The sequence below is a fragment of the Mobula birostris genome, chromosome 19 (assembly GCF_030028105.1).
Source record: "Mobula birostris isolate sMobBir1 chromosome 19, sMobBir1.hap1, whole genome shotgun sequence".
NCBI classification, from domain to species: domain Eukaryota; kingdom Metazoa; phylum Chordata; class Chondrichthyes; order Myliobatiformes; family Myliobatidae; genus Mobula; species Mobula birostris.
In genome coordinates this window covers 21,500,348-21,520,222 of record NC_092388.1, presented here as the reverse complement: position 1 = coordinate 21,520,222, position 19,875 = coordinate 21,500,348, and the positions used below count along the sequence as shown (strand labels likewise).

Below are 19,875 nucleotides of genomic sequence, written 5' to 3'. Positions count from 1 at the left end.
CTGGTTGCCTTATTATGGGAAGGATGGAAGCTTTAGAGAGGGTGCAGATGAGACTTTTACCAGAATGCTGTCTGGGTTAGAGAGCATGTTTTATGAAGATGGGTTGAGTGAGCTAAGACTTTTCATTTCAGAATGAAGGAGGATAAGAGATGTCATGATATAGGTGTAACCATATAACAATTACAGCACAGAAACAGGCCATCTCAGCCCTTCTAGTCCATGCTGAACTCTTACTCTCACCTAGTCCCACCGACCTGCACTCAGCCCATAACCCTCCATTCCTTTCCTGTCCATATATCTATCCAATTTAACTTTAAATGACAACATTGAACCTGCCTCAACCACTTCTGCTGGAAGCTCATTCCACACAGCCACCACTCTCTGAGTAAAGAAGTTCCCCCTCATGTTATCCCAAAACTTTTGCCCTTTAACTCTCAACTCATGTCCTCTTGTTTGAATCTCCCCCATTCTCAATGGAAAAAGCCTATCCACATCAACTCTATCAATCCCCCTCATAATTTTAAACTCCTCTATCAAGTCCCCCTACAACCTTCTACGCTTCAAAGAATAAAGACCTAAGAATAAAGAATAATAAAGATCTAACTTGTTCAACCTTTCTCTGTAACTTAGGAGATGAAACCCAGTATATAAGAAGTATAGATAGAGTGGACAGCCAGATACATTTTCCCAGGGTGTAAATAGGGAATATGAGGGGCATAAATTTAAGGTGATTGGAGGAAAATGCAGGGGGACATCAGAGTTAAGTATTTTACTCAGAGAGTGGTGGGTGTGTGGATTGCACTGCCACAGATGATGGTAGAGGCAGATTCATTAGGGGGATTCAAGATTCTCTTCGATAGGCAAATGAATGAAATAAGATGTTGGAGCAAATGGTTACATTGATCTTAGAGTAGATTAAAAGATTGGCACAATGCTTCCTTCTCCAAGTCCTTTTGGATCTTGTATTTTTGAATAAGGGCGACCCTTTCTTCTGAACTTCAAGGAATGCAGAACAAAGCTGTCTTGGCTCATCCCAGAAATTAACCTGGTGAATCTGCATTGGACTTCCTGCATTGCTCCTAAATCATTTAATTGCATCTTTTATACACATCTACCCCTGGCATTTTGTTCATCATCAAATTGAATGTTTTCAACAGTTACAGCTCAGCGGCCAAATGTGTGCTAAGTTCCTCCAGAATTTTCTGTATGTTACTTTGGATTTCCAGTGCCTGCAAAATATTGTGTGCTAGTTGGCTGCGTCACCTTCTGGTAGGAGTGGCCATTGCACAGGATCGGAAAAAGCTGAAAAAAGTTATAAACTCTGCCAACTCCATCATGGGCACTAGCCTCCCCAGCATCCACACCACCTTCAAAAGGCAATGCCTCAAAAAGGTGGCATCCATAATTCAGGACCCCCATCAACCAGGACGTGCCCTCTTCTCATCAAGGAGAAGGTACAGGAGCCTGAAGGCACACACTCAATGTTTCAGGAACAGCTTCTTCCCCTCTGCCATCAGGTTTCGGAATGGACAATGAACCCATGAAGGCTCCGTCGCTGTTTTACCCTCCCGCTTAGCACTACTTGTTTAATTTGATTTTCTTTATGCATACATTGTAATTTATAGTTTTTATTGTTATGTATTGTTATGTACTGATGCCATAAAACAACAAATTTCAAGACACATGTCCATGATAATAAACCTGATTCCGAACTGTATTTCATCTGAACTTTTCTTCCACCTTCCTTAAGGTAGTCTTTAGCGTCAGAGCCTGTGACTTGTGATGTGGGCCATTGGATGTATCCCTATGTGATTCACTGTTGGGGTGTTTGTTTGACAATGCAACAATCAGGCACTTTTCTCCCCCTCTGAGAAAAGGTGCTGTTCATTTATTTAATGAGATACAGTGTGGAATAGGCACATCTGGCCCTTCACGATACCCTTTATGTCCAGCTGGAGAAGTCAGAATTTCACGTGACAAACATTTCATTTTTTGGTTTCATCATCTCCAAAGGCAAAATCAAGATGGACACTATGAAGACCCAGGCAGTTAGAGATTGGTTTCATCTAATGCAGACCTTCCCTTCATCATGGAAGTGGATGCCTCAGATATCGGGGTGGGTGTAGTACTGTCTCAGTGGTCACCTTTGAACAGTAAACTGCACTCGTGTTCACTCTTTAGGCGGCTATCCCTGGCAGAGAGAAACTGCGACTTTGGGCATTGGGAGCTACTAGCAGTTAAGTTGGCATTGGAGGAATGGTGTCACTAGAGCAGGACAAGAACCTTTTTATTGTCTAGACAGACCACAGGAACCTGGCTTGTATTCAGGAGGCCAAGAGACTGAATTCCAGGCAGGCCAGGTGGTCTCTTTTCTTTAACTGTCTTAACTTTGTCGTGATCTATCGACCACGGTCAAAGAATCAAAAGCCAGATGCCTTGTCTCGTCATTTCAACAAAACCGAAGGGGAAGAGCAACTTACCACCATTTTGCCCCAAGCTAAGGTGATAGTGACAATCAACAAGCTTGTTCCCATGGCTCAGGCACAAGGGGAGAGTCCTTAGAACAGTCCTCCAGGTAGACTGTTTGTCTCAAGCTCCGTCAGGTCAAAGGTACTCCAGTGGGGGCATTCATTGAGAATGACTGCCCACTCAGGGAATGCTGGGACCCTCAAGTTCATCAAGAGAAGGGACTGGTGGCCTGGAATCCAAAGGATGTTTGACAATACGTATAGGCGTGCAAGGAGCTCCGTACCCAACCTCAAAAGGGCTCCTTCATCCTCTACCTGTTCCAGGCAGACCATGGGCGCACATCTCCATGGACTTTGTCACAGGCCTTCTACCTTCCGGGGGGAAGACTGTCATCATGATAATTGTCGATGAGTTTTCAAGGGCCTGCAAATTCACTGCCTTGGACAAGCTACCAACTGTGGTAGAGACAGTCCTGGACCAGGTCTTCAGAATCCATCGTTTTCGGGTGGACATAGTCACGGATTGTAGTCCACAATTTGCATCATGTTTCTGGAGGGCATTCTGTAAACTGGTTGAGGCAACAGCAAGTCTCTCCTTTTGTTTTCACCTGCAGTCCAATGGCCAGATGGACCGGGTCAGCCATCATTTGGAATGAGCCCCAAGATGCCTGGCCTCAGAAAGACCTGGCAAGTGGTACGACCATGTGATGTGGGCAGAGGTCACCCACAACACTTTACAGTATTTGGCGCACGTGATATCCCCGTTAGAGTACCAATTTGGGTATTCTCCACGACGCTTCCTTGAACAGGAGGCCAGGTTAGGATTCCTGCGGACTGAAGATCTTATCAAATGCTGCAAGCAGGAATGGACTAGGGCAAGGGAGCCTTTGCTGGCCTCTACCCAGAGCCGGAAAGCAAGGCTAATCGCAGCACACTGAGACCCTCCCTGCAGCTTGGGAAACAGGTTTGGCTGTCCACTCAGGATTTGCCTTTCTGAGTCTACAAAGTTGGTACCCAACTTCACCAGACCCTTCAAGCTTCTCAAGAAATTAAACCTGGTGATTTGCAGCTTACAGGTCCCAAAACCCTGAAGATCAATCTCACTTTCCACATCACTTAATTAAAACCTGTCATCACTAGTCCCTTAGCTGCCCCCCCCCCCCACCACCTAGGTTTATCGATGGGGAACAAGTCTCCAATGTGAGAATTTTGGTCTCATGAAATTTTCCGGGTGTTTAGCAATAGCTTGTGGACTGGGAAGGATTCAGACCCGAGGAGAGGTGTTGGGTGCCTGAAAATGACATCTTGGATCTGGTTCTCAACCATTCCTACCATCACTGTCTCTCCAAGCAGCCAGGGTTGTCAGGAGTCAGCCATAGGGGAGGGGTGGGGAGTTCTGTTACGAGACACACCCAATCACGCCAGCTTCTGGGATTTGGATGCTTTAACTCTCTGGAGTATGGATAGCTGGCATAGCCCCTTTAAGGGTGCAGAACCATCCCGCTAATTGGCAATCATGTTTTGGTGCCAGGTATTCAGTATTTAAAGAGCACCTGAACAGAGCTCGTAAGCCCAACTAGAGATATCGTCTAGAATTTTGTTTGTGCTCAGTTCTCAGTCCAGGTTTATACCGTGTCTTGAACTTTTTCTCGAACATTCCAGCATTTGGGTCCTAACCATCCTTGTCAAGGTCTCTCGTTATGAAAGCCGGAATTACCTTCAGCACAAGCTGGTATCTGCGAGTGAGAAATTGAGTCGCCAAGTGGTTTATGATTTCCCTCCTCTACTTGTCGGCCAGTTTGTAGCTCTGGGGTATCTGAAAGTTTACGTTATGATGTTTTCGCCAGGTGGATGGCAATGTAAGTGGAGTGTGCTAGAACCTTCATAGCTTCCAAGTCAACAGAGACTATAAATTGTGAAGGTGGTGGGATGTGATGAGGAGGAACAGTTGCAAAAATACCATCATTTTAGTATATTTATTTATTTTGCATTTGCCCAGATTGTCGTCTTCTGCACATTGGTTGTTTGTCAGTCGTAGTGTACAGTATAGCTTTTCATTTATTCTATTGTATTTTTGTGCTACTGTAAATGCCTGCAATAAAATGAATGTCGTGTGGTATGTATTGACACATGCACTCTTCGGTAATAAATTGACTTAGAACTTTGAATTTTCAATTTTTAGCCTGTGCCAGCCTTGAAATCAGAAGCAGGTATCTCAAACGTGCCCACGAGAGTTAAGACATAGGCACGTGTTCCTTCTTGTTATGGAGTTCTGTCTCTGGTCAACTTTATGGTGCATAGGAGAGGGAATGTACCAGCAAGTGTGGTGCAGTCTTGTTTGGCTGATGCAGCTGCCACGGTGAAATAGCTGGCAGCAGTGCATGCAATCTGTTGGACGTGGGTGTGAGACCTAATGCCGTGGTAAGTATGTGAAGATGAAGTGAAGCATGCAGATATTCGGTCTGAATCATGAGTGGCAGGGGCATGGTGAATTGATAGCAGTGACTGAGAATGGTGGTGAGCTGATGGAATTTGCAAATGCTTGTGGTGACCTTGATCTCTCGTGTGAGGTCACTGAACATCTTGCACCTGACCCTGACTTGCACACCACCACCTTCCACTGTCCTCTGAACATATGTGGAGTGTCTCCAAGCCCCCTCCAGAGAAAGGATGTCTCCAGTTTTAGCATTCGAGAGCCACTGAGCTTGTGTCATTCTCTTTGCTTGTCAGGTCAGAATCATTAGTGGAGTGTTTGCCGTTGCCAGCCCCTGCTCCAGCTGCAGTCCACAACCTCTTTAAAAGATCTGGCTTGGATCTGAGCAGTGCAGTCTTGCTTTAAGTGGTTCCTTTATGCTATTAATCTTCTGCTATCTATCCAACCAGTCAACAGAAAGGGTAGCGCTGGATGGAACTGAAATAATCAGGCTGCACGATTATCTTTTTTTGGTGTCTATCGAGTTTGACATTGATTAACTCTGATTCACTTTCCACCTGGCCTGCTGAGTATTTCCAGCATTTCCTGATAATAATCCATCTTTAAAATGACCACAGAGATTTGCCTTTCCACTAAATACTTCTTTTCTTTTAATGTGACTTCCGCCTCTGCAAAACCTCTGGAGCCAGATAAGGGATAATTATAAATGAGGGTGGATTGTTAATAATCTTGATGATCAAACCATTTGTGTGTATCATTGTCATTGCCTGCTTTTAGATACCTTGTTAATTTTATTGTCATTGTGCCAATTTGATCAAAGTAGTGGCATAATTCAGGACGATTTCCTGTGCTTCTGACAGATTTTTCAGCTGATGACTCCTTTACCAGTTTCATGCACTAGAATAGCAAATAATCTGATGGGCTGTTATCTTTTTGATTACTTGCATAAACCTGCACTGATATCCAGGAGATGTTCAGAGGTGGATTTTACACTGCTGGAGAGTTTTGAAAGTGTGATTGTCAGGTCTAGATAAGTTGGCAGCTATCTTTCTGATTAGTTCTCTGAGACTTACAAGAATCAGGAAATAATGGGATTGGATGGAAAATCGATCAGATCTGGGGTCAGCCATGATGACTGAATGATAGAATAATCCCATGTGCCCTGGTGTCCTATTCTACACCTATTTTCTATATCCTACTCATTTAATACCCTATAATTCCAAAAGTCTATCAAACTTGATCTTGATAGAAAATTCAGATAATTCAGTTCTGTATCCTCCACATATTGGAACAGATTGGAACAAAATTGTAAGCTATCTGAATAAAACTAGTATTCTTTAAATCAGCCTACATTTGGCAATCTAGTCAGCCTCGTTCCTGCCTTTTGCCTGTTGCCCTGCAAACTTTTCTTTCCGATACTCGCTCAGCATCCTTTGAATGTTACAGTTGAAGCTGTCTTCACTACTACCCCAGCAGAGCTTTCCAGACCTAATCACAAATGCATACAAGGACAAAAAGTTTTTTGCCTCTCACCTTCATTCAGTAACCCTGGTTGTTGCTCCCTCTGCCCATTAGAACAGTTTCTCTCTATCTGCTCTGTCTACCCCATTCATGGTTTAAAATGCCTCCATCAGACCCTCCTTGCAATCCCCTCTGTTCTGAGAACAACTAACACCCCCATCAGTGGAATAGCTCTGCTAAGTCTCTTCAGCACCTTTACCAAAGTTTTTATATCTTCCCTAAAGTCTGATACCCAGAATCAGACACAATACTCCCGTGACGTGATGAAAGACATTCATGGATATTAGGCCATTCCAGATCAGTGGGTCCCAGGATCAGAATCCATGTGAGCAGGGGGCATGAAAGCAGGACAATTGACAAGCCTGGAAATCGAGTTTGGAGTTTGGGGTCCCATCCGGTGGTGGGGGTGGGGGGGTTGATCAAAAATTGAAGCTCGATGGTCAAAGCTTGGGGACAGCAGACTTGGAGTTAGACTACTGCCTGTATGTGAATGGGAGTGTGGGAGGGAGGAAAGGGGCTTGTTTTGATGGTGTTTTCTCACTGCTGTGTTGCTGCTGGAATGTATGGCCCCCCAGCACATTCATAGATTGTTAATACAAATGACGAATTTCACTGTATGATTCCAGGTAGAGTACTGTGCAAAAGTCTTAGGCACATATATATGGGCAGGGTGCCTAAGACTTTTGCACAATACTGCTGCCACAAAAAAAAACTTCAGGATGTGTGAGTAATGATAAACCTGGTTCTGATATGGGTCTCTACTGTGGACTGAGAGTGGACAGGAAGAGAGGAGGGAGCGGGAAGCACCAGAACGACATTCTGTAATGATCAATAAACCAATTGTTTGGATTCAAAAGACTTTGCCTGGTGTCTCAGGGCAGGGTGTGTCTGCATCTGGGCCACCCCACTGCTACCTGTCCCACACCCCTCCCACAGCACTCCACCCTCACCATTCCCCAACCTCCTTTGCTCCCATCAGATTTACAAATTCGCTCTGTGCTCCATGTTGACAAATACAGTACTGTGCAAAAGTCTTAGACACCCTAGCTATGCGCAGTATATGTGCCACACGCACAAAGTGCTGAAGGAACTCAGTGGATCAGGCAGCATCAATGGAAAGGAGTAAACAGTTGACCCTTCATCAGGGCTCTATACCCAAGACCTTTGCACGGTACTGTACATGTGATAAATAAAACTGATTCTGAGAATCATCATGACTTCCTTCCTCTTATGTTTACTGCCACTATTTTAAAGCCAATAATCCCATTATGATTTTCTGACTAATTCCTTAACCTGCCTTGCTATCTTCAACAAACTTTGTACATATAATCACGAGATTTCTCCGTTCTTCTACCCATTTTAGAATCACATTAAGGATGTCTTTTTTTCCCAAATCAAAGGGAAGTGCACAACTGGATTTTCCAAAATTCTGTGTATTGACCACTGATTTTCTTAATATGTACAAATACAGACAAAGCAAAGCTATGAGGAACAGCAAACAGTGATTTCAAATAGACGTACTGATGCAATGGGTAGGCAGATTAAATTAGATTGGCTCTTTGTCACATGTACATCAAAAGATACGGTGAAATATGTCATTCCCATCAATGATCAACACAGTTCGAGGATGTGCTGGGGGCAAATGTTGCCATGCTTTTGGTGCTCACGACTTACTAAACTGTACACCTTTAGAATGTGGGAGGAAACTGGAGCACCCAATGGAAACTCATGGGGTCAGGGGGAGATGGTGCAAGCTCCTTACAGACAGGAATTGATCTCTGGCGCTGTGATGCGTTTTGCTAGTCATTATGCTACTGTGCCATCCAGAAGGTAACATTCAGAAATACTAGATTGTATCCCTTTCTGTTCTAATTTCATTTTAATTGCATTTAGCCTGTCTTGTACCCACTATTCTCTCTGAGCTGCACGGTCGCGCAGCAACTGAAATGCTCCCGTGCTTTCGTTGCCATGCAGCTAAATTTTTTTTAATATAATGATTTATTAAAGTGCCACACAGTTTTCAGGCTGATTTTTTTTTTAGAAAAAAAATGCTGCTCAGAAAAATGGCTGGTCTGTGCGGTTGTAAAATAATAGAGAAAACATTGTTCCTGCTGATGGGTTTCAGCCCAAAACGTCGACTGTACACTTTTCCTAGATGCTGCATGGCCTGCTGAGTTCCTCCAGCACTTTGTGGGAATGTTGCTAGTATTCTTCATCAATTTTTAGCCCATGTAGAATCTTCACTAAATCTTCGCTGATATAATCCAGCATCATCTTCATCCTTGGTGAAGACTGGTGTGTAGCACTCTTAATATCTCAGTTCATGCCCTCTGGCACCATGGGTACATTTCCTTTTTCGTTCAGTTGTTGTTTTCCAGCTAGAGAAAACTATCTTCTGAAATCTGAAGCCATTCTGCCATCTAATTATTTGCTAGTCTGGTACATGAGTCAGACAAAGAAATCAGCATTTGAAAGACCTGTGAGGAATGTGGGAGATAAATTTTGGCTTTAAATTATGAGAAGTTTACATTCAGCCATAGAATTTTGCATCTTAAGCAAGAAAGCATCGGGGGCCAAAGGGCGTGTTGCTGTTCCATGTTCTTTCTGGCCAACAACTACAGTCTACAAATTAGTGAATTTGAATGAATCAAGGACAGTGGAAGCAGACAGACCAATTGCCGTCGTCCTTGTCATGAGGGAAGAGATGGAGGCTGCTGTTTTATGAAGAAACTGTGTTCTTCATTTTGTGAGTTAAAGTTGCTTTGCTTGATTAGTGTTTTAAAGGAGACACAATGATGCTCCAGGTAATCTGCTGGACTAATTTCCAAATAAGAAGTTATTTGTGAAGTGTTTTTTGGTTGGATATAACTGCTGAGGTCTGTATCTGTTTTGTGTGATTCAAGCTGGTTGCTGATTGAGAACAAAGAGCCATAAATTACCAATTGTCACTTGCAGGGAAGAGGGCAACAAATGGATGCTGGCCTGGAGCAGAGCCAATAAAAAGGTGTTAAAAGTCAGACACATGACCTATAGCCAATGACCCTGGGATGTAACATTTGAATTGGTAAGGAATGAATATGTAGCCCCCGGTAAGCCTCAGGCTCGCTCAGCTCGCTTCCGCCTGGGGAGGGCAGCCTTCGGCCCCACCAAACTGGGTAATCAAGTTTGGGTGGATGCTGTGTGTTGTGTCCCCTGTGTAACATCAGTACCCTGAAATAACATTCAGTCCACAATGTGTGGTTAAATGATTAAGATTTTATATTTAAGTATGGGGTTAGTAGAGAACAAAAGAAAAGGAAAACTAATAAAAGGTGCCAATAATCTCATCAACATGTCCAGTGCACAAACGTTGGAGCTCACAGATTCCCTGTCGCTGATCCTCCTTCGCTTGTCGTCGATCCCTGGGCTCCCGCCCAGCCCCAACGGGTCCGGCAGCCATCTCCTCAAGCCACATCTTCTATCTTCATCCTCCTCGCGCCTTCTTCCCAAAAACACGCACATCACAATAACTTACAGACACACAGAAAGAATAACATCTATCCCAATTGGTTTGTTCATCCTCTTATCAACAACATAATCCAAACAAACTGCTAGCGGCAGGACTTTCTCAGCAGTTAACATAACAAAGAAGCCACTTCAATTATAACATAACAAAGAAGCCATTTTAATTATAGCAACATAAAAGAAGAAACCCCTTACAAATATAAAAGCAGACACTTCAAGTGTGCTGGTAGTAGTAACTCTGCAAGAGAACAACCATCACGGATGAGGTGGACCCCACGGACATGGAGATTTGAAACAGGACTACGAGGACATGTGGTCAGCAGCAGAAACTCCTTTTTGCTGGTATTATATTTTCTATTTTTTTTGACTGTTCATGGAAGGTCAGGGGAAACTCAACAGGTGTGCACTCAGGTACTTGGTTGTGCAAGTTCATGTGTTCTTCCATTGAGACAATAAAGGTACTTGTCGGTAACTACAGATCTCTCTGTGCCTCACTGATCATTATTACAAGGAATGTTCTAAACAGGAAGTTTTTCTTTCTTTCAAGGAGACTTTGGGGTATCTCGCCTTCTGATGGGTTCATGTGACCTGGCGACTACGTTTACTGGAACACCCTATTACATGAGTCCAGAGTTACTCAGCCACCAGGGATATGATTCCAAGTCTGACATATGGTAAGTGGGTTGTCATTATGTTCTGGTGAATTATTTCCAATTCTGACAACTTATAACAAATCTGCACGTGCAATTCTTTCAGGTCTACCTTCATTTAGCTAATACTGTCACAGGGATTGACCTTTCTGTGGAGTTGCTGCTTAGTTTGTTAAAGCTAAAGACTAATCCTGGTTCACTGGGAGGTCACCCTCAGGACAAGTAATCAACATGTACGGCACATCGTGCCTATGCCAACCAAAAAAGAGCAATTTAAGGTAACCTCATTTTTCAACTCATCATCTTGTAGCTGCTCATGCAGGCACTTTTAAATTGTGGTAGATAGTTCTGCCTTCACAATACTTTCAGGCAGTACACTTCAGACCTAAGCCACCCTCTGAATGATTTTTTTCAGCTATTTTTAATACTATCAGCTATTTTACAATTATGTCCATGTTTGCTAGTCAGATCAATCAACCATTGTGTCAACAGCCTGTCCAGTTATTAATCTTCCTGCTAAGGGAACTGTATCTTTCCTGTTCACCCCATGAAAGGACTTTCATAATATTATACACATAATAAATATCCCTTCAAACCCTCCTGTTAAAAAGAATAATGAACTTTATGTCCCAGCTGAAATGTGCAAGATTATTTTCAGCACAAGCAAGGGATTTTTTTGTGAAGCCCCTGGTCTCTCCTTTACCACCTGTGATGGTGGAATTTCAAATGGGATCCTGTGGTATTTTGCAAAACTATTCCTGACTTCCCTGCAATAGAAGAGATAGAGGCTTTTGTGCCGGCCGTGGGGCTTTTCTACGTTGCTGCAAAGGAAAGCGAATAACAAACATCTTTTATTGAAGGTGGTCTACTGGTGTCTAATAGTGATGACTGATGCAATAATGTATTTGAAGTCATATCACATATACACAGTTCTTAAAGGTCTATGTGTATCCTCTGTATATAGATAAGCTTTATTTGTCATATGTACAGTACATTGAAACATACAGCAAAATGTCTTGTTTGCATCAAATCAGGTTAACAAGGATTGTGCTTGGGGCAGCCAGCAAGCATTGCCGTGCTTCCTGCGCTAATATAGCATGCCCATCATTTAGTACCCCTACCCATAGCGTACGTGGTTGGAATGTGGGAGGAACTCAGAGCACCCAGAGGAAACCCTCAAAGCCACGGGGAGAGTTCCTTACAGACAGCAACGGGAATTGAACCCCGATTAGTGATTGTGCTAGCTGCTGCATGACTGTGCTGACTTTATACTGTACATATATACTCCCTGTATGTCCTCACTTTCTTAAGCCCACCTTATCAGTGGTCCTGGAGCTGGGGGGGGGGGGGGTGGGGGGGGTGGTGGTATAAATCCCACAGCTTGAGGAGCTCCAGAATCTTGTCTGCACAAAATCCATCAGCTCTGGATATTTTATGCATCTGATGCCCATGGTCATATGTAGGCAGCTCTAGCTGTCACTGACTGATTTAGTACAGAAACAGGCCCTTTGATCTACCACATCTATTCTAACCATCTAGAATCTTTCTATACTAAACTCATTTACCAACACATGGCCCATTGCCTTTTTGTCCTATGAGGACTTGTATACTTCACCAGGTGTTTTATCTACCATGCATCTATCTGCCTCTACCACCTTAAGCAGCAGGTTCCAAATTTCAACCACCCTTAGGATGAAAAAAATCTTTTACAGATCTTCTCAAAACCTCTTCCTCTTCACCCTAAATATGCTCTCTTGCCTTAAGTATCTCTGGCATGGAGAAATGTTTCTTACTCTCCACCCTTATGTACACCTCATAGTTTTATGTGCTTCAGTCATTTCCTCCCTCAGCAAACGCAGCCAGTCCAGACTCTCCTCATGTCCGAAACATTCCATCCCAGATAAATCTCCTCTGTGTTCTCCCCAATGCACTCTCGCATTATTCCTAGCGTGCAGCGATCAGAACATCGCACAATATTCATCAGTGGTCCAAATGATAGTTTAAAAAGTTGTACCAAGATCTCCCTGCATTTACATTCTACCTTGACCTATGAAAGTAAGCATCAAGTATGGTTTTTTTCACCACCCTATCTACCTCTGGTGCCTTCTTCATGGATCTCAGGTCTTGTAGATCAAGTCCCCTTTGCCTTTTAGTACTCCTTTGGCCCACACCATTCATTTTGTATTCATGAGCATTTCAAAATGGACAGCATAGTAGCATAGTGCTTAACACAACACTTTACAGTGCCAGTGACACAGGTTCAATTCCTGCCTCTGCCTGTAAGGAGTTTGTATGTTCTCCCCGTGACTGTCTGGGTTTTCTCTGGGTTTTGCAGTAAATAATTCCTTATTAATGTATTACTATACAAAATAACTTCAATATAAATCATCATAGGTAAAGTAATTGATAATGGTTTATTTTGTGTTGTTTTGTCATTGTCATGTGTACTTTGATACAATAAAAAAAGCATTTTGCTCTGCATGCTTTCTTGACAGGTTATTCCACACTCAAGTACGTTAAGGCAGTAAAAAGAAAACAAAATGCGGAATATACACTCATTGGCCACTTTATTAGGTACAAGAGTGGAATATGGCGTGGTCTTCTGCTGGCTGCAGCCTATCCACTTCAAGGATCAACATGCTGTGTGGTCAGAGATGCTCTTCTACACACCACTGTTGCTTCCTGTTAGCTTGAACCAGTCTGGCCATTCTCCTGTGAGCTATCTCAATTACAAAGCGTCCTTGCCGACAGAACTGCCACAAGCTGGATTTTTAAAAATTCTTTTGCACCATTCTCTGTAAACTCTATAAGAGTGTCGTGTGTGAAAATCCTAGTAGATCAGCAGTTGCTGAGATACTCCAGTCACCCTGTCTGGCCTTAACAAGCATTCCATTGTCAAAGTTACTTAGATCACAGTTCTCCCCCATTCTGATGTTTGATCTGAACAACATTAACTGGTAAGATGGCAGTGCGTTCAATCGCAGCAGCTTCTGCAGGGTCAACCAAAGGTGTTATTGTTCGTTTTAAATGTATTTTTTATGCTCACAAGATCCTGATGAACACTGAGAACTTAAAGTACTGCAGATCTACCCCATCAGCAATTTGTTCGTTGGTGGTGAAAATGAAGGAACTGGGCTTGGAGCAAATCATGCTGGGTCTACGTCAGAGAGGCATCAGAAGAGTCACTGAGCGAGGGCGGTGTGTGGTCCAATGCGAGTGTTCCTCTTAGTCCCTTTTCTTTTGATTGCAAAATCCTTTTGGGCATTAATGTGGAATGCTGCAAGTATGATTCACTGATTTATTGGTGGACTGCAGGGGTACTGTGTGACCTCAAGCCCCGGTTACTTGTTTACAGCCATCCAGAAGAGAACCATCGAGGTTGGTGTGCTCCATCGAAGGCGGTGTAGCACAGCTTCCAAGCTGGAGTCTGTACTGCCTCCCAGTGTTTGCCCTGCAGAAGATGAACTGTATTGTGTTTGACTGCAGACTCCTGTAACATTCATGCACTCGGGGCCTTGGACTATATATTTTTTGTGTGACTATATTTTACTGGAATCTTATGTGTGCTTGCCACCTTATATGTGCCCTTTGCTGTATGTGACTGTTGGTACTTTGTTTTGCACCTTGACCTGGGAGTAACTCTGTTTCATTTGGCTGTATTCACGTACGGTTGAATGACAATTGATCTTGAACTGAACCTCTTGGCAATCTCTAAATACTTTTATGCATTGCGTTGCTGCCGCATGGTGTTTTTGCCCACAGAATTGCCGCTCACTGGATGTTATTTGTTTCTCGCACCATTCTCTCTAAACTTTTAGAAGGAACTGACATAGGATCTGAAGATGTAGAATCCTTCTGGGTAGAGTTGAGAAACTGCAAGAGTAAAAAGATGCTGATGGGAGTTATATACAGGCCTCCAAGCAGTAGTCATGATGTAGGGTACAAATTACAATGTGAATTAGAACAGGCACGTCAAAAAGGGCGATGTTATGACAGTCATGGGGGATTTCAAAGTGCTGGTAGATTGGGAAAATCAGATTATGCTGGATCCCAAGAGAGGGCATTTGCAGAATCTCTGAGATGGGTTTTTAGAGCAGCTTGTGGTTGGATCCACTCGGAAGAAAGCAATTCTGGATTGGGTGTTGTGTAATCAACCAGATTAGATTAGGGAGCTTAAAGTTAAGGAACGTTTAGGAGGTAGTAATCATAATTTGACAGACTTCACCCTGCAGTTTAAGAAGGAGAAGATAAAGTCTGATATATTAGTATCACAGTAGAGTAATGGGATTACACAGGCATGAGAGAGGAGCTGGACGAAGCTGATTGGAAGGGCACACTAGCAGGGATAACGGCAGGATAAAAGTGGCTGGACTTTCTGGGAGCAATTTGGAAGGTGCAGAATAGATATAATAGAAAGATGACAAAGTATTGTTATGGGAGGATGACACAACCATGGCTGACAATGAAAGTCAAAGACAGTATAAAAGCAAAAGAGTGTAATATAATATAGCAAAAATTAGCGGGAAGTTAGGGGATTGGGAACACTTAAAAACCACTGAAGCAAATAGAAAAAGTCATAAAGAGATGAAATGTGAAGTGAAGCTGGGCAATAATATAAAGGAGAATACCAAACATCATTTCTGATATATAAAGAGTAGGGAAAAAAAAGAGGTGACAGTGGATATCGGATCTTAGGGGAAGTCTTGCCTGACAAATCTGTTGAAAGTCTTTGTGGAAATAATAGGCATGATGAACACAGGAGAGTCAGTGGGTGTTGTTCACTTGGATTTTCAGAAGGCCTTTGACAAGGTACTGCACATCAAGCTACTTAACAAGCTAAGAGCCCGTGGTTTTACAGGAGTGTTGCTTCAGTGCCATCTATAAATTTGCTGATTATACAACCATTGTTGGCAGAATCTCATATGGAAACAAGAGGGTGTACCGGAGCAAGATATCACCAGCTAGTTGAGTGGTGTTGCAGCAACACCTTGAAAGCAATGCCAGTAAGACCAAAGCGCTGATTGTGGACTTCAGAAAGGGGAGGACGAGGGAACACACCGGTCCTTGAAGAGGGATCAGAAGTGGAGAGAGTGAGCAATTTCAAGTTCTTGGGTGCCAAGATCTCTGAGGGTCTAACCTGGTCCCAACATATCGATGCAGCTACAAAGATGGCAAAACAGCAGCTATATATCATTAGGAGTTTGAGGAGATTTGGCTTGTTTCTTAAAACGGTCGAAAACTCCTACAAATGTACAGTAACACACATCAAAGTTGCTGGTGAACGCAGCAGGCCAGGCAGCATCTGTAGGAAGAGGTGCAGTCGACGTTTCAGGCCGAGACCCTTCGTCAGGACTAACTGAAGGAAGAGTGAGTAAGGGATTTGAAAGTTGGAGGGGGAGGGGGAGATCCAAAATGATAGGAGAAGACAGGAGGGGGAGGGATGGAGCCAAGAGCTGGACAGGTGATTGGCAAAAGGGGATACGAGAGGATCATGGGACAGGAGGTCCAGGAAGAAAGACAAGGGGGGGGGGACCCAGAGGATGGGCAAGGGGTATATTCAGAGGGACAGAGGGAGAAAAAGGAGAGTGAGAGAAAGAATGTGTGCATAAAAATAAGTAACAGATGGGGTACGAGGGGGAGGTGGGGCCTAGCGGAAGTTAGAGAAGTCGATGTTCATGCCATCAGGTTGGAGGCTACCCAGACGGAATATAAGGTGTTGTTCCTCCAACCTGATTTTGAGGTGTGGGCGAAGGGGACAAAGGTGAGGCCCTTACTGAGGACCGAGTGTTCTGCCTCCGACAGTTGAAGGTTGGAGGGGATGGTAAAGACCCGGCACGGATGAGAGCTGGGATTAGAGGGGGGAGGCGGGAGGCTGGGTGTGTCAATGGAGAGGGGAGGGTTGGGGTGAGAGGAAGATGGAGCCTCTGAGGACCCAGGAGTTGACGGTGGGATCTGAGGAAGACGGGGCTGCGGAGTGGTGGTGGGGGAAGGGGAGACGGGAGTCACAACAGCAGCACATAAAGACCCGGCCTGGAGTTCAAGGCTGGAATCTTGAGAGCTGGGATCAGAGGGGGGAGGCAGGAGGCTGGGGGTGTCAATGGAGAGGGGAGGGTTGGGGTGAGAGGAAGATGGAGCCTCTGAGTACCCAGGAGCTGACGATGGGATCTGAAGGAGACGGGACTGCAGGGTATTGGTAGGGGAAGGGGAGACGGGAGTCACAACAGCAGCACTTGAAGACCCGGCCTGGAGCTCAAGGCTGGAGTCGCAGTTGGTGGTTGTGCAATCGCTGTGAAGGTGTCCATGGTTGTTGCTGGAGTCCGGGTTTTGAAAATGCCCTGAGGTGTTGGAGCCGCTGAGATCAGAGGCAGGGGCCGCAATCTGAAGTTCATGCCTGCTAGCGTCGGGGCCGGCAGGCTCTGGAGTCCGTAGATGTAGGATCTTGTGATCTTTGCCTAACATGACAAAGTCAAAAAAAGCGGCGATTGCAGGCGTGAATCCGACGGAGGATGAAATAACGGGTAGGACCATTACAGACGGTGAAGAAAGTGTCCCGAAGGTGTGGAAGGGTCTGGGATAGGGACACCAAGTACCTCCTCATGGTGGAAAGAGTCACCTTCAGAGCTTGACGGGAGAAGCGGCGAGAGGCAGAGTCAATAAAATGTGAGTACCTGGGATCCTCAGAAGGTCCAAACTGAGAGGCCTGGAAACGAATCCTAAAGCCAACTGGAGTAAGTTGGCGACGGAGGCACGATCCAAGAAAGGATATATGGCTGTGATAGCGAGTCTGAGTCAAAGTGTGGTCGAAAAGTTGAAGAGCTGAAGAAATTACAGATGGGGAGCAGTGAGAGATGGTTTCACTGAACTCCCGTCGAAGAGAGGATCTAAACTTCTTCGGTGTAGGGATCACCGGAAGAGGCTTCGCAGTAGTGAATTTAAATGCAAACAACAGGAATTCTGCAGATGCTGGAAATTCAAGCAACACACATCAAAGTTGCTGGTGAACACAGCAGGCCAGGCAGCATCCTGGCCTGCTGCGTTCACCAGCAACTTTGACAAATGTACAGTAGATAGCATTCTGATAGGCTGCATCATCATCTGGTATGGGGGTTGGGGGGTACTGCACAGGATCAAAAGAAGCTACCGAAAGTTGTAAAATTAGTCAGCTCCATCTTGGGTACTAGCCTCGTAGTATCGAAGACATCTTCAAAGAGCGGTGCCTCAGGAAGGCGGCGTCCATTACTAAGGACCCTCATCACCCGGGACGTGCCCTCTTCTCATTATTACCATCAGGTAGAAGGTACAGAAGCCTGAAGGCACACTCTCAGCAATTCAGGAACAGCTTCTTCCCCTCTGCCATCTGATTCCTAAATGGGTGTTGAACCCATGATCACTACCTCATTTTTTAAAAAAATATTTCTGTTTTTGCACTATTTTTAACAACTTTAAGTATTTATTTGTTTTTAATTTTTTTTCTATATTATGCATTGTATTGTACTGCTGCTGCTAAGTTAACAAATTTTCGTTATATGCCAGTGAAATCAAACCTGATTCTGATACAAGCATAGATAGAAGATTGACTGACTAGCAGGAGGCAAATAGTGGGAATAAAGGACGATTTTTCTGGTTGGCTGCCGGTGACTAGTGGTGTTCCACTGAGGTCAGTGTTGGGTCCACTACTTTTTACGTTATATGTTAATGATTTGGATGATGGAATTGATGGCTAAGTTTGTGGGCAATAGTAAGATAGGTGGAGGAACAGGGAGTGTTCTGGGACCACGAGAGATTGTTTGAGATGCGTATGTCCAGGAGTTTGAACCTGCTCACGGTTTCCACTGCTGTGATGCCAAAGGTAAGTGGAGTGTGAATTTTCCTGAAGCTGATGACCATTTCATTTTGTTGACATTGAAGAAGAGATTATTTGCCCTGCACTAGGCCTTGAGTTCTTCCATGGCCTGCAGAGAGGAAATCTCATTGTTTTTGGTGATGAGCCCCACCACTATCATCAACGGACTTTACCATGTGATCATTTGGGTGTTTAGCCGTGCAGTCACGTGTGAGCAGGGTGTACGGCAGTGGGCTCAGCACACAGCCCTGGGGGACACCTGTGTTCAGGATGATCGGGAGGAAGGAGTGGCCTTGCCATGTAGTTGATCAGTGCTGCATTTAGACTGAGGAAAAGGAGTTTGTTCACTAAAGTCTGTGGGTCAATAGTGTTGAATGCCGAACTGAATCCAGAAACAGCATTCTAACATAAGTGTCCTTGTTTTCTAGGTGTGTCAGGGCCAGGTGCATGACAGATGCTGTGGCATCTGTCATAGAACAGTTCTGCCGATAAGTATATTGATGAGTATCCAATGTGGCAGGAGTGGAGGCTTTGATGTGTGCCATTACCAGCTATTCAAAGCACTTCATGATGGTTGGCATCAGTGCCACCAGGAGGTAGTTGTTTAGTTCTGAAGATGTTGAGTTCTTTGGTACAGGGATGATGGTGGCTGATTTGAAGCATGTGGGGACAGCAGCCTGGATGAGTGAAGTGCTGAAGATGTCCTTGAAGACATCAGTGAGCTGGTCTGCACACTCCCTGAGTACTTGTGCAGGATTCCCTAAAGGTTAACTTGCAGGATTGAGTCGGTGGTGAGGAAGGCAAATGCAATGCTAGCATTTATTTTGAGAGGATAAGAATATAAAAGCAAGGATGTAATGCTGAGGCTTTTTAAGGAATTGATCAGATTGCACTTGAGCATTGTGAGCAGTTTTAGGCCCCTCATGTAAGTAGAGGTGTTCTGGCAATGTAGAAAGTCCAGAGAAGGTTCACTAGAATGATTTCATAAAATGAAAGGATTAATGTATGTATGAGGAGCACTTGATGGCTTTCAGACTGTGCACACCTGAGTTTAGAAGAATAATCTATTGTTACAAGGATTACCCCTCAGTAATAATGATCAGTGAGGCACAGAGGATCTGTTTGTACTAACAAGTAACTTTTATTGGCCCAGTTCACAAAATGAAAGAAAAATAAAGAAATAATAATGCATGCAAATAAGCAATAAATATCCAAAGAATCCTTGAAAGTGAGTCCATAGGTCAATGACGAGACAAGTGAAGTTGACTGAAGTTATCCACTTTTATTCAAAAACCTAATGGTTGAGGGGTAATAACTGTTCCTGAACCTGGTGGTATGAGTCCTGAGGCTCCTGTACCACCTTCCTGATGGCAGCAGCAAGAAGAGGTCATGACCTGGGTGATGATGGGTCCTTAAGGGTGGATGTTGCTTTTCTGTGACATCGCTCCATGTCGA

The 19,875-nt window shown here is 44.1% G+C and overlaps 1 protein-coding gene across 3 annotated transcripts in view; it reads left to right on the top strand.

The window, feature by feature from the left end:
• The window catches only part of nek11 (NIMA-related kinase 11), a 355,541-nt gene that overhangs the window by 158,093 nt on the left and 177,573 nt on the right, over positions 1-19,875 (top strand). For all 3 annotated transcript variants that reach the window (XM_072283318.1, XM_072283316.1, XM_072283319.1), the window contains exon 6: positions 10,475-10,601. In XM_072283318.1, the coding sequence (XP_072139419.1) occupies positions 10,475-10,601 (127 nt within the window). The remainder of the gene's footprint in view (positions 1-10,474; positions 10,602-19,875) is intronic.